The sequence below is a fragment of the Oncorhynchus gorbuscha genome, linkage group LG15 (genome assembly GCF_021184085.1).
Source record: "Oncorhynchus gorbuscha isolate QuinsamMale2020 ecotype Even-year linkage group LG15, OgorEven_v1.0, whole genome shotgun sequence".
Lineage (NCBI taxonomy): Eukaryota > Metazoa > Chordata > Actinopteri > Salmoniformes > Salmonidae > Oncorhynchus > Oncorhynchus gorbuscha.
In genome coordinates this window covers 12,683,552-12,700,306 of record NC_060187.1, presented here as the reverse complement: position 1 = coordinate 12,700,306, position 16,755 = coordinate 12,683,552, and the positions used below count along the sequence as shown (strand labels likewise).

The window sequence follows — 16,755 nt, the reverse complement described above, 5'->3', positions numbered from 1 at the left end:
GGGACTCTTGGGCATCACAAATCCACGGATACGTTTACTGTAAAAACAGCAACACAAAAGGACTGCTCTGCTCAACAAGACGTGGAGCCTTTTCAGGGCCCGTATCCACAAAGCATCTCCGAGGAGTGCTGCTCTAGGATCAGTTTAGCCTTTTAGATCATAATGAATACGATTATATGGATTGATCCTAGAACATCACTGCTACTAGAACTTCTGTGGGGCCCTGGTGTGTCCATGCTGGGCAGAGGACATGGGATAAGGTGATGGTGAAAGGTCAAAGGTTACCTGTCAGCCCTGTGCCCGTGACTGTGTGGGAGAGAGGATAGTGTGTTAGCTCTACAAACCCACTGGTTTTGTGATGAGCAACGCAGAACCATTTCATGTCAGATAACCTGATTTATCACACTTCACCATTGTGTGGCACTGTTGCATCAGGTTAAGTTTCCTGTCTCCCTGTATTACCTGATTTACGGATTCAGAGCAGAAGCAGAAGTGTTATCTATCTCCCATACAGAAGAAAGGTTATTTCATTTTACGAGCACATGGCATATCGGTCTTCTTGTCTAGAAAAACTGATGAAACTTACTTATTAGAATCCTTTTCATGTGGAGTTGTGCTTAACTCCTCTCAGGCTCGCTATATCTAGTTCTGTAATTACACCTCCTATTCAAAGCCTGTGAATGATAAGAGGATATTAAACTAGGCTTCAACCCTTCAGATGATCTGGGTTTGATTAGCCAGCCTGTCAATTATCACAGAGCTGCTGTGAGTATTAGCCATGGGAGGAGCTTAACTGGGCTTGGGGAAACTGTCTCTTCTGTGGGGTGCAGGTGACTGTCAATCAGCATTATGGCTCAAATGACAGAACGAGGTAATAATCCTTCTGCCTAGCAAACCACTGTATATACAGAGATAAGACGATCAGACACATTAAGTCATGTGATCCCAATGAGTTAACCCCTTGACCCCCAGGCTCACCTGCGAGCTGGAACGAAGGAGAAGTGTGCTGCCGTGCTGGGTGAGAAGTTTCTGGGGCTGTCCAGGGGGCTGCTCCCTGGGAGAAGTAAGATAGAACGACAATGATTAAATACAAGAAGAAGCAAAAGGCTCAGCTCTAGATCTAGTTATTTAGGTGTAAAGGCCATAAAGTCCCCTTACATAGTCATATCACTGATGTGTGTAACAAGGTCGTGAACCTACACAATAGATTACCCAAGATAATATTTATTTCCTGCTAAGAACCACGTCAAGGAGAACCTAGCAGGACACATGGACAACAGACATAACCCAACAACACAATCACACAGGTTACAGCAAAACACTCAACTTTTATTAGCATGTGTAAAGGGACTGGAATCTATTGTTCTGACATCCCTGTGTGTGTATCGCATAGTACGTACATCCCCCACCTCCTTCACCCAACGGTAAATAGCAAATACATCGCGCCTCCCCCTCCGTCTTCCTACTTCCCGACAGGATAATAGGAGTCTTTTAGAGATAACAAAGCTCTTGATGCAGTGTTTTAATTTAGCCAGGGACAGGCCCGAGGAGATGATGTGAGGGGGAGGACCCGGATGAGACGGAGACGAGGGTGCTTAATGACTGGGCTGCTAATCGTCTGGCTGCTTCTTCACAGCAACAACAGCAGCAGTAGAATCAGAGAGAGATGAGATGAATGAGAGAAATAAGAGCATTTAAAGCCCATTACAGAGAGGAAGGAGATGGAGACAAACAAGCTACTCTTCCAGTAGCCACAGAACACGACGTGTCATTACTGTCTTTAATAATACTGCAGAAGGGACAGAGAAACAACATGATGGAGAGAGAATAGGAAGATAGAGAGAGGAGGAACATGAAAGAAAGAAAAAGAGAGCAGGGATGAGGTTGAATAAACGCTCTGGGGTTCAGGTCTTTATAGAACCCTCTGTCTGCCTGTTAGCCTACATTGTGCATCACAACCTGCTCAACATAGAGGAAACCTGGGGTGTGAGTCACAACCTGCTCAACATAGAGGAAACCTGGGGTGTGAGTCACAACCTGCTCAACATGGATCACCTCGCTCCCGCATCAATTATGTATTTTCTGAGAAAGCGTAGGCAGTACAAAACCTTTAAATATTAATACAAACATTTATTCCTTGTCTATCTGAGTAGGAAACGCTTGACTCTTTGTGTGTGTGTGTGTTTGAGTGTGTGTGTGTATCTGTCATGTAACTGGTAGTGCATAACATTGAGTAGCAGTGCGTTGAGGCTGGGCCCTGGGCCTGTCAGTGAAAGCTGTGTTTAAATGGGCTTGGGGGCCTCAGAGGGGCTATTAGGAGACATGGGAGAATGAGCTGCATAGGTACAAACAGTACCGTAGATTCAGGCAGGGGGCTGGATAGATAGACAGATACACACACACCTCACTGAGAAGATGAACCATTATTCAAATGGAGCCGTGTCCTCAGACACATACAGTGATACACACAGACAGGGGATCCACCTCGCTCTACAGTATGGTGGAGAGACACTGTAGTCTACTGCAGGGGAACAACCCCATACTGTCTGCGAATGCTGAAAGTGATTCAGAGGCATATACAGTATGTAATTTCCACTGGAGAGCCCATGGTGTGTAACATGAGAATTCTCTGAGATGACAGTAAAAACCTCCTCTGTGTTTTCCTCATGGGAGAAACACTCTCCTCATTCTACACCCCTGAAGTCCTATCTATTGGGTTGCTGCTCATTAAAGAAGAGATGCATGCAGACAAACAGCTAGCTCCCTCAGTGACAGTGTCCTATTTCACCACCCACATAAACAAGCACAGAGACATAGAAACACACAGTCAGACAGAGACATATACAGTCTATTAGAAACATAGACATATATCCAAACACACACTCAGACACACTCAGAAATGGGATGACAAATTGGACATTGTTCTTAACGTTTAAATTGCAAAAAAAAAAAATACAAAAGTACAAAAATACAAAATACATGTGAATTTCCAATGCAGGTGCACTGCTGCTGGCAACAGTTTGGGTCTCACGGTGCGTCCCATTCAGATGGTTAAGCACTGCACCTGTACCGCCATTACTGTACCTCACTTCTACACCTCTATCTCTGTGGAGTTCCCACCCTGGTGACTGCACTCAGGTCCTTCTGCACTCGTGGTCCTTCTGTAGCTCAGTTGGTAGAGCATGGCGCTTGTAACGCCAGGGTAGTGGGTTCGATCCCCAGGACCACCCATGCGTAGAATGTATGCACACATGACTGTAAGTCGCTTTGGATAAAAGCGTCTGCTAAATGGCATATATTACATTATATTACCTGTCCCCTCTCAGCCAATCAAAACTCAAAGAACACTGTCTTGTCCAATCAGATGTCTGCTACGCACTGTCCACTCAGTAAATACTAGACTGACCATAGAACAAGAGGCAGAGAAAGAAGACAGATAAATATATATAGAGAGACAGGGAGACATAAATATATATAGAGAGATAGGGAGACAGATAAATATATAGAGAGCGATAGGGAGCCAGATAAATATATATATAGAGAGAGATAGGGAGCCAGATAAATATATAGAGAGAGATAGGGAGACAGATAAATATATAGAGATAGGGAGACAGATAAATATATAGAGAGATAGGAGACAGATAAATATATTTTGAGAGATAGGGAGACAGATAAATATATATATAGAGAGAGGTAGGGAGCCAGATAAATATATAGAGAGAGATAGGGAGACAGATAAATATATAGAGAGAGATAGGGAGACAGATAAATATATATAGAGAGATAGGGAGACAGATAAATATATATAGAGAGATAGGGAGACAGATAAATATATATAGAGAGATAGGGAGACAGATAAATATATAGAGAGAGATAGGGAGACAGATAAATATATATAGAGAGATAGGGAGACAGATAAATATATATAGAGAGATAGGGAGACAGATAAATATATAATAATAATACTCGATGCTATGTACAAGGACCGCTACTTTCATGCTCGATGCTATGTACAAGGACCACTACTTTCATGCTCGATGCGATGTACAAGGACCACTACTTTCATGCTCGATGCTATGTACAAGGACCACTACTTTCATGCTCGATGCTATGTACAAGGACCACTACTTTCATGCTCGATGCTATGTTCAAGGACCGCTACTTTCATGCTCGATGCTATGTACAAGGACCACTACTTTCATGCTCGATGCTATGTACAAGGACCACTACTTTCATGCTCGATGCGATGTACAAGGACCACTACTTTCATGCTCGATGCTATGTATAAGGACCGCTACTTTCATGCTCGATGCTATGTACAAGGACCACTACTTTCATGCTCGATGCTATGTACAAGGACTGCTACTTTCATGCTCGATGCTATGTACAAGGACCGCTACTTTCATGCTCGATGCTATGTACAAGGACCGCTACTTTCATGCTCGATGCTATGTACAAGGACCGCTACTTTCATGCTCGATGCGATGTACAAGGACCACTACTTTCATGCTCGATGCTATGTACAAGGACCACTACTTTCATGCTCGATGCTACGTACAAGGACCACTACTTTCATGCTCGATGCTACGTACAAGGACCACTACTTTCATGCTCGATGCTACGTACAAGGACCGCTACTTCAATGCAGACCAGAAACAGGGTTTATGTGAAATGTTACATACACAGCTGGACAAGAAGGAACGCTACTTTCATGCGGTCGTAACGAGGAAGAGAGGCCACGGACAGACAGAGCTGAAACTTCACTGCTTGACATGTATGATGAAATCCTGGTTGAGAATGAAACGACTGAACAAATTAACCAAACAGCAAGTAAGTGAAAGAAATAGGTTTTGATGACGTTTTACTGGTAATGGGGACATACGTAAATGCCAACAAAATAACTTTTTTGTCAGTGTGTGTAACCTGCATTTCAGTTAAGAACAAATTCAATGACGGCCTACACCGGCCAAACCCGGACGACGCTGGGCCAATTGTGAGCCATCCTATGGGACTCACAATCACAGCCAGATGTGATACAGCCTGGATTTGAACCAGGGACTGTTGTGACACCTCTTGGACTGAGATGCAGTGCCTTCGATCTTTGTGTCCATGTGTCTGTGTTATCTACTACTGTACTAGAATGCTTAAAAGGCCGCTAAAATAGTAAATATCGGGTATCGGGTTTTTTGGCAAGGAAAATATTTGCTATCGGTATCTCCCAAAAATGTCATATCGGTGCATCACTAATGATTACAGTTCATTTTGTTCATATTTATTATCTATGTCACTTGCTTTGGCAATGTAAACATATGTTTCCCATGCCAATAAAGCCCTTAAATTGAAATTGACATGTATGAGAAAGTTGAGAGATGAAAAGAAAGATAAAACAGAGAGTAGAGTGGAGACAGAAAGAGGTGGGATGATGTTTTACTGGTAATGGGGATGGATGGAGACAAATTAACTTTTTGAGGGAAAGCAAGAGAGAGCACAAGAGGGAGAGAGTGATAGGGAGGGAGGGAGAAAGAGAGCGACATTGAGAGTCTGTATTTAATGAAATTCCTTTTCAGACAGGAACTTCAACCTTTTTTCTCAGCTGTATTGAAGATGTGTTATTAAAAACCCTCCATTTCATTAGCATTAAGTCGTTAGGAAAAGAAAGGCCTAAAGCAGAAACATGATTAGAGTTAATTTTGTTCTATTTATTAGCTGAAGAGCTTTGGGAAGTCATATGGGGTTAAGACTGACTAACCGACTGGCTGGCTAGCTACCTGACTGACTGGCTGGCTGACTAACTGGCTGGCTGGCTAGCTACCTGACTGACTGGCTGGCTGACTAACTGGCTGGCTGACTGACTAACCGACTGGCTGGCTAGCTACCTGACTGACTGGCTGGCTAACTGGCTGGCTGACTAACCGACTGGCTGGCTGGCTGACTGACTGGCTGACTAACTGACTGGCTGACTAACTGACTGGCTGATTTAACTGGCTGAAACCGACTGGCTGACTTTCAGACAGGAACTTCTACCTGACTGACTGGCTTTTTCTCAGCTGTATTGACTGGCTGACTGACTGGCTGACTAACCGACTGGCTGGCTAGCTACCTGACTGGCTGGCTGACTAACTGGCTGACTAACCGACTGGCTGACTAACTGACTGGTTGACTGACTAACCGACTGGCTGGCTAGCTACCTGACTGACTGGCTGACTAACTGGCTGGCTGACTAATGACTGGGACTTAAACTGACTGACTAACCGACTGGCTGGCTAGCTACCTGACTGACTGGCTGGCTGACTAACTGGCTGACTAACCGACTGGCTGGCTGGCTGGCTACCTGACTGACTGACTGGCTGGCTGACTAACTGGCTGGCTGACTAACTGACTGACTAACCGACTGGCTGGCTGACTAACTGACTGGCTGGCTGACTAACTGACTGGCTAACTGGTTGACTAACTGGCTGGCTGACTAACTGACTGGCTGACTAACTGACTGGCTGACTAACTGACTGGCTAACTGGCTAACTGGTTGACTAACTGGCTGGCTGACTAACTGACTGCCTGACTGACTAACTGGCTAACTGGTTGACTAACTGGCTGGCTGACTAACTGACTGGCTGACTAACTGACTGCCTGACTGACTAACTGGTTGACTAACTGGCTGGCTGACTAACTGACTGCCTGACTGACTAACTGGCTGTTACTAACTGGCTGGCTGACTAACTGACTGCCTGACTAACTGGCTGGCTGACTAACTGGCTGGCTGACTAACTGGCTGACTGGTTGACTAACTGACTGGTTGACTGGTTGAATCACTGACTGGCTGACTGGTTGACTAACTGACTGGCTGACTAACTGACTGGTTGACTAACTGGCTGACTGGTTGACTAACTGGCTGACTGGTTGACTCTTCAGAGAGCTAGCTTCCAGTACATAATGAACCTTCACAGAGAGCTAGCTTCCAGTACATAGTGAACCTTCACAGAGAGCTAGCTTCCAGTACATAGTGAACCTTCACAGAGAGCTAGCTTCCAGTACATAGTGAACCTTCACAGAGAGCTAGCTTCCAGTACATAGTGAACCTTCACAGAGAGCTAGCTTCCAGTACATAGTGAACCTTCACAGAGAGCTAGCTTCCAGTACATAGTGAACCTTCACAGAGAGCTAGATAGGGTGTCTGTGTCAATTCCTTTTCAATTTCTCTCTGTTATGTTTCATAGAGTTTGGGAGTTTCTTTGCTGTTGAAATGTGTGCGGGAGGGTAACGAAATCCGTGTCAGTAACCACCGAATAGGGCTGCAAATCTTTGCCTATGACACTCCCACTGCTTCCGTTATTTCTTTAGGTTTTTCTGAATTTGTCACAAATTGTTGTTGGAAGGCAGCAGCGAGAGATTGTTGTGTTTTCATTAACGAGTGGACTCCTAATGCTCCAGCTCCACCACGTAAATGACACGTTACAGGTGTTTCCACTCGCGTAGCCGACAGTGGCAAAGCAATGCTTGCAGACTGTACTTTGTATGTTCACGGTCTTCTTAACCTCGTCATCATATTGAATGCTGAATCCAAAATGTTCCCACACAGCGGATTTAGTTTCCCCTCTCTTCATGGGGCCCCTTTAGGGAGGTTTCCTACTGAGATATCCTTCCAAATCATCCATTGGTTGTTTAAGGGGGAAGGGGTTGAGACATTGCTGTGGAGTAAAGTCTGTCAGCCCTCAGGAGCCCCTTAATGGCCACAAGCTGCACGTCTGGTTCTGTGGATCTGAATGTACAACGTGTGTGTACTCTTCAGCGCAATAAGCAGGTTTTGGAAATTCTAGGAAAATGACAGGCATATGGTAATTCCTCAGTTCACGTGTGAGTATTGAACTGTAGGGGGCGTACCGAACGGTTGGATAACATACCGTGTATCGTTGCATCCCCAATCTGTATACGTCTCAGGAGCAGCACAAAACAGCACTACTGCTCTCTCAAAGCTATCGCCCTTTTATGGAGCCTTCAGCTATTCAAGATGGCCTTTGGCAGCAATTCACTCATTTCAGTATATTACAAATGTATCACATATGTAAAACCTTAGACTTGTATTGGGAAGGTATAACTGGTTTTGGGGGAATTGGGGGACTCTCGTTGATCATTATCTCAATTGTGTTGTAGTTAGTTAGCTGTTAATGTTCCTCAAGGTTGGCACACAGCTGGTATGACAGAGGGGCAAGCCAGATGGGGCAGAGACTGAGACTGGTACAAGGTCTGTTGCCACGGTAACGATAGCCACAGCATCTTTCTGGGCAGAAACAGTCAACTGAAGGGCATAGAGAGAAAGAGAGAGATGGAGAGGGAGGGAAATACCACTGTGTTGATTATGGATGCTGCTCACGACCTGACAGTTCCCAGCAGCCACAAAACCATCAGTAGGAAGAGACGCTGAGAGCAGTCCGCCTCTCTCTTCCTCAAATCTGCTCTCTCCTCGTTTGTCTCAGTGTCTCGCTGACCATATATGTTCTCTCTGTTACTCTCTTTTCTGCATTCTTACACTCCATTGGCGTCACTCCCTATTGTTCCTGTGTGCTGGCGTTTCTCTCTACTCTCTTCCTCTCCTCTTCAGTGTCTATGTCCCTATATGCCCTCTCTGTTCATATATATGCCCTCTCTATCCCTATATGCCCTCTCTGTTCATATATATGCCCTCTCTATCCCTATATGCCCTCTCTGTTCATATATATGCCCTCTCTATCCCTATATGTCCTCTATGTTCTTCCCCCCTCTCTCCTCAGTGTCTATGTCCCTATATGCCCTCTCTGTCCTCTCTGTTCATATATATGCCCTCTCTATCCCTATATGTCCTCTCTGTTCTTCCCCCCTCTCTCCTCAGTGTCTATGTCCCTATATGCCCTCTCTGTCCTCTCTGTTCATATATATGCCCTCTCTATCCCTATATGTCCTCTCTGTTCTTCCCCCCTCTCTCCTCAGTGTCTATGTCCCTATATGCCCTCTCTGTCCTCTCTGTTCATATATATGCCCTCTCTATCCCTATATGTCCTCTATGTTCTTCCCCCCTCTCTCCTCAGTGTCTATGTCCCTATATGCCCTCTCTGTCCTCTCTGTTCATATATATGCCCTCTCTATCCCTATATGTCCTCTCTGTTCTTCCCCCCTCTCTCCTCAGTGTCTATGTCCCTATATGCCCTCTCTGTTCATATATATGCCCTCTCTATCCCTATATGTCCTCTCTGTTCTTCCCTCTTCCCCCCTCCCTCCTCAGTGTATCTGTCCCTATATGTCCTCTCTGTTACTCTCAACCTCTCACTCTCTCCCCCCTCCCTCCCTCTCTCTCTCTCCCCTCTCTCTCCCACTTCCCTCTCTCTCTCTCTTCAGAACTCAGTTCATATGAGCCCTACCCAGGGTGAGATAAGTAGTGAATGCGATTAGAGTCTGGAGCCACTATGGTGACAGGCTTTTACAAAGCATTATCTGGTTTCCTGGGACACAGCATCCCTTTTATGTGTGTGTATGCGCGCGTGGGTAAGAGCAGCATCGTTACACAAGAACATCTCGTCTCAGAGTGCTGTGATCAGAGAGCCTTTTGAGCCAAGAGACCACACTTCCAGCCTGAATGTGTGTGTGATTGACAGGCTATTCAGTTTCATTATTTCCTTTTGAGGAAATTAGATGGTTGTGATTTCATCTCAGTAAATGTCAGCTAGCTCAACTTGATCCACCAATAAGAAAGCAAGGTCGTAGCCCCCATGTTGACACAGTGTTGTGATTTCCTGTCTGTCTCGCTCTCTCTCCTTTCATCATATCCCACCATGTTCTCTCCTCTATCTCTACCTCTCATGATTTCTGTCTTTCGAAGAGGGGTGTGTGTGTGCACGTGTGCATGGGTGTGTGTAGCTTTGCAAGCTGTCAGAGCATTCACCTAAACCTGTCAGATTACATTAGGCTGCTGCATCAGGGCTGGAGACACAAAAAAAACGCACAAACGCACGCACACAGCTAGATAACACTGACTCGGACTACACAACCAGTGAACACTATGTACTGTATGTGTGCGAGTACTCTGTACGGTGTGAGTACTCTGTATGGATTACGGGTGCAAGTACTCTGTACGGTGTGAGTACTCTGTATGGATTACGGGTGCAAGTACTCTGTATGGTGTGAGTACTCTGTACGGATTATGGGTGCGAGTACTCTGTACTGTGCGAGTACTCTGTACGGTGTGAGTACTCTGTATGGATTATGGGTGCGAGTACTCTGTACGGTGTGAGTACTCTGTACGGTGCGAGTACTCTGTACGGTGCGAGTACTCTGTACGGTGCGAGTACTCTGTACGGTGCGAGTACTCTGTATGGTGCGAGTACTCTGTATGGTGCGAGTACTCTGTACGGTGCGAGTACTCTGTAAGGTGCGAGTACTCTGTATGGATTATGGGTGCGAGTACTCTGTACGGTGCGAGTACTCTGTACAGTGCGAGTACTCTGTACAGTGCGAGTACTCTGTACAGTGCGAGTACTCTGTACAGTGCGAGTACTCTGTATGGATTATGGGTGCGAGTACTCTGTATATGTTGCTTGCTTGAGTGGATCCATGCTGTGTTGGCACTTTGCCATGAACTGTTGTCTCCAAATGCAGTGGTTCTGGCTCTCTGCACACAGACACACAGACACACAGACACACAGACACACAGACACACAGACACACAGACACACAGACACACAGACACACAGACAGACAGACAGACAGACAGACAGACAGACAGACAGACAGACAGACAGACAGACAGACAGACACTAAGGTCACAGAACAGCAGAGCCTCCAGTCCCTGACTGTGCAGAGCTCTGTGTATATTCTCAGTTCTAATTGGGTCATATGTGATACTATATTTTCTGGAAAACCACGTGGAGTTTTCTGCTGCAAAGCCCCCCTGATAGAAACGGCATGCTGTGATGAACTGCAGTGGATGGGCTTGGAAGATATTAATTTAAGCTTAGAAAAGACTAGAGAAAGACTACACATTTGATGAGGGTTTGTCAGATCCATTGTGTGTGTGAGTGAGTGAGTGTACTGTTTTCCTACATTATTGGGACCCCAATGCTCCAACAATACACCCAAATGGCCTGACAAGGCAGGAAAACTAGTACTTTTTTCATGTTCTCAATTTGTTCAAATGCTATTTTGAGCATAACGTGGAACTGACTGCATTTTTACTAATTTGCAGATATGAAACAAATAGAAAATTATAATATCAGTCAAAAATATCAAATTCCGAGTTTATGCTTCAAAACCAACTTTATAAGAGGTTTTAAAAATAGGTTCTATCACGTACAATAAGGCATTGCTGGCAGAATACGTGGATGCAGTTAAATGCACGATACATTTCTTGCAAAGAAATACATTTCTTCTTCCAATAGTCCAAAACATAACGCTATCAGGTTGTAAATCACAGCTGACCTGGTACATGGTTTGCTGCCTCCATTCAGGATGCACTGTTTCAGTTTCAATGACTCAATAGTTTGAACAAAAACTAAAACTAAGGCTGGCAATGTCAATACAATAAAACTAGCAAGGGCAATGATCACAAGTCAGTGATAACGTGGCTAATTGGCTAGCGCACGTGTGTCAAACAAGGCCCGCGGATTGAATAGGACACACAAGCGAGTATAATGAGTCAAAAGTTGAGTTATCTCCTGTACTTCATGAAATTACAAGCCTGATGCGCTCGCATCGGTGAATTCAACTTCAATTGCGCTACTTTTGTGTGTCTTGTTTACATCGTGCAGAGGAGGGAAAGTGTACAGAAACATGCCACAGTCCTAGCTAGGCTACTAAAATGTTGCAGTCTGGCTTCAGGTTTTAAAGCATGTCAATTAATAACCAAAACCTGCAACAAACCACCATGTAAAAGAGATGTAGGCAGGCCTATTACAGCAACATGTTGAGTGGACCATACATTGCATTCAACCGCACTGGTGATCCATGCAGTGTAAAACAAAGATAGCAACATTTTTGTTATGTGGCGTTATTACATTCTTTACAAATATTATTTTACTATTTTGTTTTAATATGTTAAAATCCTATGTACGTAAGTGTACATTATAAAGGGGCATTTTTTTTAAATACAAAAAAGTACAAAATAAAGTATGCCTGGCCCGTGAATTTGTTATGTTATTTTTTTTCTTCTCTTTTCTATTTTACCCCCCTTTTCTCCCCAAATTCGAGCTGGTCTGTTCACTGCAACTCCCCAACCGACTCGGGAGAGCCAAAGGCGGAGTCATGCCTCCTCCGAAACATGACACGCCAAACCGCGCTCCTTAACACCAGCCCGCTTAACTTCACTACGGTAGGGGGCACTATTTTCACCTCTGGATGAAAAGCGTGCCCAAAGTAAACTGCCTGTTACTCAGGCCCAGAAGCTAGAATATACATATAATTGGTAGATTTGGATAGAAAATACTCTAGCGTTTTCAAAACTGTTAAAATAATGTGAGTATAACATAACTGATATGGCAGGTGAAAACCTGAGAAAAATCCATCCAGGAAGTGGGATTTTTTAAACGTTTGTAGTTTTCCATTGATTGCCTTTGACTTAGGACTCAGATTGCACTTCCTATGGCTTCCACTAGATGTCAACAGTCTTTAGAAATTGTTTCAGGCTTGTATTCTGAATAATGAGAGACTAAGACCACTCTGAATGAGTGGACCCTGCAGTGTCTCAGGGCTGTTAACTGCGTGTGACAGAGAGCGCGCCTTTCTTGTTTTTCTTTTATATTGACAAAGCTATTATTGATTATTATGACTAAAAAGAACCAGAGGATTGATTATAAACATCGTTTGACATGTTTCTACGAATTTAACTGATACTTTTGGGATTTTTCATCTGCCTGTTGTGACCGCCTTGGATCCATTGGATTACTGAACAAAACGCACCAACAAAATTTTTTTTTTTTGGATATAAAAAGGGACTTTATCGAACAAAACAAACATTTATTGGGTAACTGGGAGTCTTGTGAGTGCAACCATATGAAGATCATCAAAGGTAAGTGATGGGTGCTGGGTGCTGTCCTCAGATAATCGCATGGTATGCTTTTGCCGTAAAGCCTTTTTGAAATCTGACACAAAGGTTGGATTAACAAGAAGTTCATCTTTAAGCCGATGTATAACACTTGTATGTTACTTGGTTCGATCCCCGGGACCACCCATACGTAGAATGTATGCACACATGACTGTAAGTCGCTTTGGATAAAAGCGTCTGCTAAATGGCATATATATATATATACTTGAATATTTATTATAAGTATTTCTGTTTTTGAATTTGGCACACTGCAATTTCACCGGATGTTGGCCAGGTGGGCCCTAGAGAGGTTAACCCGGAAGCCAGCCGCACCAATGTGTTGGAGGGAACACCATTCAACTGGCGACCGGGGTCAGCCTGCAGGCACCCGGCCGGCCACAAGGAGTCGCAAGAGCACGATGAGCCAAGTAAAGCCCAAACTCTCCCCTTAACCGGAAAGACGCTGGGCCAATTGTGCGCCGTCCTATGGGAGTATTCATACCTCTTGACTTTTCCCACATTCTGTTAACTTACAGCCTTATTATAAAATGAAGAAAAAAATATAGAAATCCTTCATCTACACAGTGATAATGACAAAGCTAAAACAGGTTTTTAGAATATAAAAATTAAACCTTATTTACGTAAGTATTCAGACCTTTGCTATGAGACTTGAAAGTGAGCTCAGGTGCATCCTGTTTCCTTTGGTCATCCTTGAGATGTTTCTACAACTTGATTGGAGTCCACCTGTGGTAAATTCAATTGATTGAAAAATACTTGGAAAGGCACACACCTGTCTATATTAGGTCCCACAGTTGACAGTGCATGTCAGAGCAAAAACAAAGCCATGGGGTCGAAGGAATTGTCTCCGAGACAGGATTGTGTTGAGGCACAGATCTGGGGAAGGGTACCAAAACATTTCTGCAGTATTGAAGGTCCCCAAGAACACAGTGACCTCCATCATTCTTAAATGGAAGAAGTTTGGAACCAAGAAGTCTCTTCCTAGAGCTAGCTGCCCGGCCAAACTGAGCAATCGGGGGAGAAGGGCCTTGGTCAGGGAGGTGACCAAGAATCCGATGGTCACTCTGACAGAGCTCCAGAGTTCCTCTGTGGAGATGGGAGAACCTTCCAGAAGGACAACCATCTCTGCAGCACTCCACCAATCAGACCTTTATGGTAGAGTGGCAAGACGGAAGCCACTCCTCAGTAAAAGGCACATGACAGCCCGCTTGGAGTTTGCCAAAAGGCACCTGAATGACTCAAACCATGAGAAACAAGATTCTCTGGCTTGATTGAACTCTTTGGCCTGAATGCCAAGCATCACGTCTGGAGGAGACCTGGCACCATCCCTACGGTGAAGCACGCCCTGGCCGTAACGTAACAAAATGTGTAAAAAGTCAAGAGGTCTGAATACTTTCTGAATGCACTTTATATATTTGCAGAAATCCATTCAGGTATATTTTGTGGCTTTCGGTAAATATGTGTTCTAATGATCTAAAGATGCGCTGTTGCTACTGTCTATAAACACACAGTCCAGTTCAAAGTGAATGATGGCAGGCTATTTCACTAACGCCCATGTGGCATATTGCTATTTACATGTTGGTTTACTGTAGCTCTGTTTGGCTATGGCATACCGGTCTATGTAAACTCCGTTCCTGGACAGATTATTTTATTTGGTTTTATTTACTGTAGTGTCTATTAAGTGTCCAAACACACAGCCTCTTTTTCATACACTGAATTTTCACAAACGCCTTCCCAAACGTTCTATGAATTTATGAAAATGTGAAAATGACCATAATGTAAGCTCTCGCTTATCAGAACATTATTCCTGGGAGTGTATATGAACAGATGTTAATCAAATGTCATGTTGATAAAATGCTGTCAGTTCCACTTTAAGGGTCAGGTTTACGGTTTTGCGGTTAAGGTTAGGGTTTTTAGGGTTAAGGTTAGGGTTAGTATTTTTGGGGTTAGGGTTTTTGGGGTTATGGTTAGGGTTAGTATTTTTGGGGTTAGGGTTTTTGGGGTTATGGTTAAGTTTTTTGGGGGTTTAGGTTAGGATTAAGGAAAAAAGGATTCTTAATGGTCAAACATTTTTACTCAAACATTTCACTAAAATAAAGCTGAGTGTGTTGGTGAGTGAGTGAATGAGTGAGTGTGTGTGTGTTGGTGAGTGAGTGTGTTGGTGAGTGTGTGTGTTGGTGAGTGTGTGTGTGTGTGTTGGTGCGTGTGTGTGTTGGTGAGTGTGTGTGTGTTAGTGAGTGAGTGTGTGTGTGTTGGTGAGTGAGTGAGTGTGTTGGTGAGTGAGTGTGTTGGTGAGTGTGTGTGTGTTGGTGAGTGTGTTGGTGAGTGTGTGTGTGTGTGTTAGTGAGTGTGTGTGTGTTGGTGTGTGTGTGTGTGTGTGTGTGTGTGTGTGTGTGTGTGTGTGTGTGTGTGTGTGTGTGTGTGTGTGTGTGTGTGTGTGTGTGTGTGTGTGTGTGTGTGTGTGTGTCTTGGTGAGTGTGTGTGTGTTGGTGAGTGAGTGAGTGAGTGTGTTGTGAGTGAGTGTGTATGTGTGTGTCTTACCTGGGTGTCCATGTAGTGGTGAGTGTGGTCTGGGTAGTGTAGGAGAGGTACTGGACGTCACAATCAGGCTCTTCCTGTTACTGGTCCGACAGCTAGGAAGAGAAGAGACACACACACTTAAAAACGACAACAACAGCACACGCCAATAGGGAGTTTGCTCTGAACCGGGTGCAGATTTCCAATACATTTGGAGCCAGTTGAACAACACTATCATTCTCATAACGTGTTCTTCTATCTGCATACCATTTCCTCAATGGCATTCCCTCTTTCAGTGTCCACAGAACAAGTAATAAGTGGCTTCCTTAATACTCCTCACTTCAAACAAGTTAAAGGTGTAAGAGGTTACAGTAGACCAAGTTAATCAGGTTAGAGGTTACAGTGTTAGAGATTACAGTAGACCAAGTTAATCAGGTTAGAGGTTACAGTGTTAGAGATTACAGTAGACCAAGTTAATCAGGTTAGAGGTTACAGTGTTAGAGGTTACAGTAGACCAAGTTAATCAGGTTAGAGGTTACAGTAGACCAAGTTAATCAGGTTAGAGGTTACAGTAGACCAAGTTAATCAGGTTAGAGGTTACAGTAGACCAAGTTAATCAGGTTAGAGGTTACAGTAGACCAAGTTAATCAGGTTAGAGGTTACAGTGTTAGAGATTACAGTAGACCAAGTTAATCAGGTTAGAGGTTACAGTGTTAGAGGTTACAGTATACCAAGTTAATCAGGTTAGAGGTTACAGTGTTAGAGATTACAGTAGACCAAGTTAATCAGGTTAGAGGTTACAGTGTTAGAGATTACAGTAGACCAAGTTAATCAGGTTAGAGGTTACAGTGTTAGAGGTTACAGTAGACCAAGTTAATCAGGTTAGAGGTTACAGTGTTAGAGATTACAGTAGACCAAGTTAATCAGGTTAGAGGTTACAGTGTTAGAGGTTACAGTAGACCAAGTTAATCAGGTTAGAGGTTACAGTAGACCAAGTTAATCAGGTTAGAGGTTACAGTAGACCAAGTTAATCAGGTTAGAGGTTACAGTGTTAGAGATTACAGTAGACCAAGTTAATCAGGTTAGAGGTTACAGTGTTAGAGGTTACAGTAGACCAAGTTAATCAGGTTAGAGGTTACAGTGTTAGAGGTTACAGTAGACCAAGTTAATCAGGTTAG

General features: G+C 44.0%; 1 protein-coding gene across 12 annotated transcripts in view; it reads right to left on the bottom strand.

Moving 5' to 3' along the window:
• Positions 1–16,755, bottom strand: part of mast2 (microtubule associated serine/threonine kinase 2) — a 303,372-nt gene that overhangs the window by 51,046 nt on the left and 235,571 nt on the right. For 9 of the 12 annotated variants that reach the window (XM_046300154.1, XM_046300155.1, XM_046300156.1 and 6 more), the window contains 3 exons: positions 15,602–15,693; positions 979–1,054; positions 286–306 (listed from right to left, as the gene is read on the bottom strand). In XM_046300154.1, coding sequence (XP_046156110.1) covers positions 286–306; positions 979–1,054; positions 15,602–15,693 — 189 coding nt within the window. The remainder of the gene's footprint in view (positions 1–285; positions 307–978; positions 1,055–15,601; positions 15,694–16,755) is intronic. The other 3 variants (XM_046300158.1, XM_046300166.1, XM_046300159.1) reach the window with 1 other exon arrangement.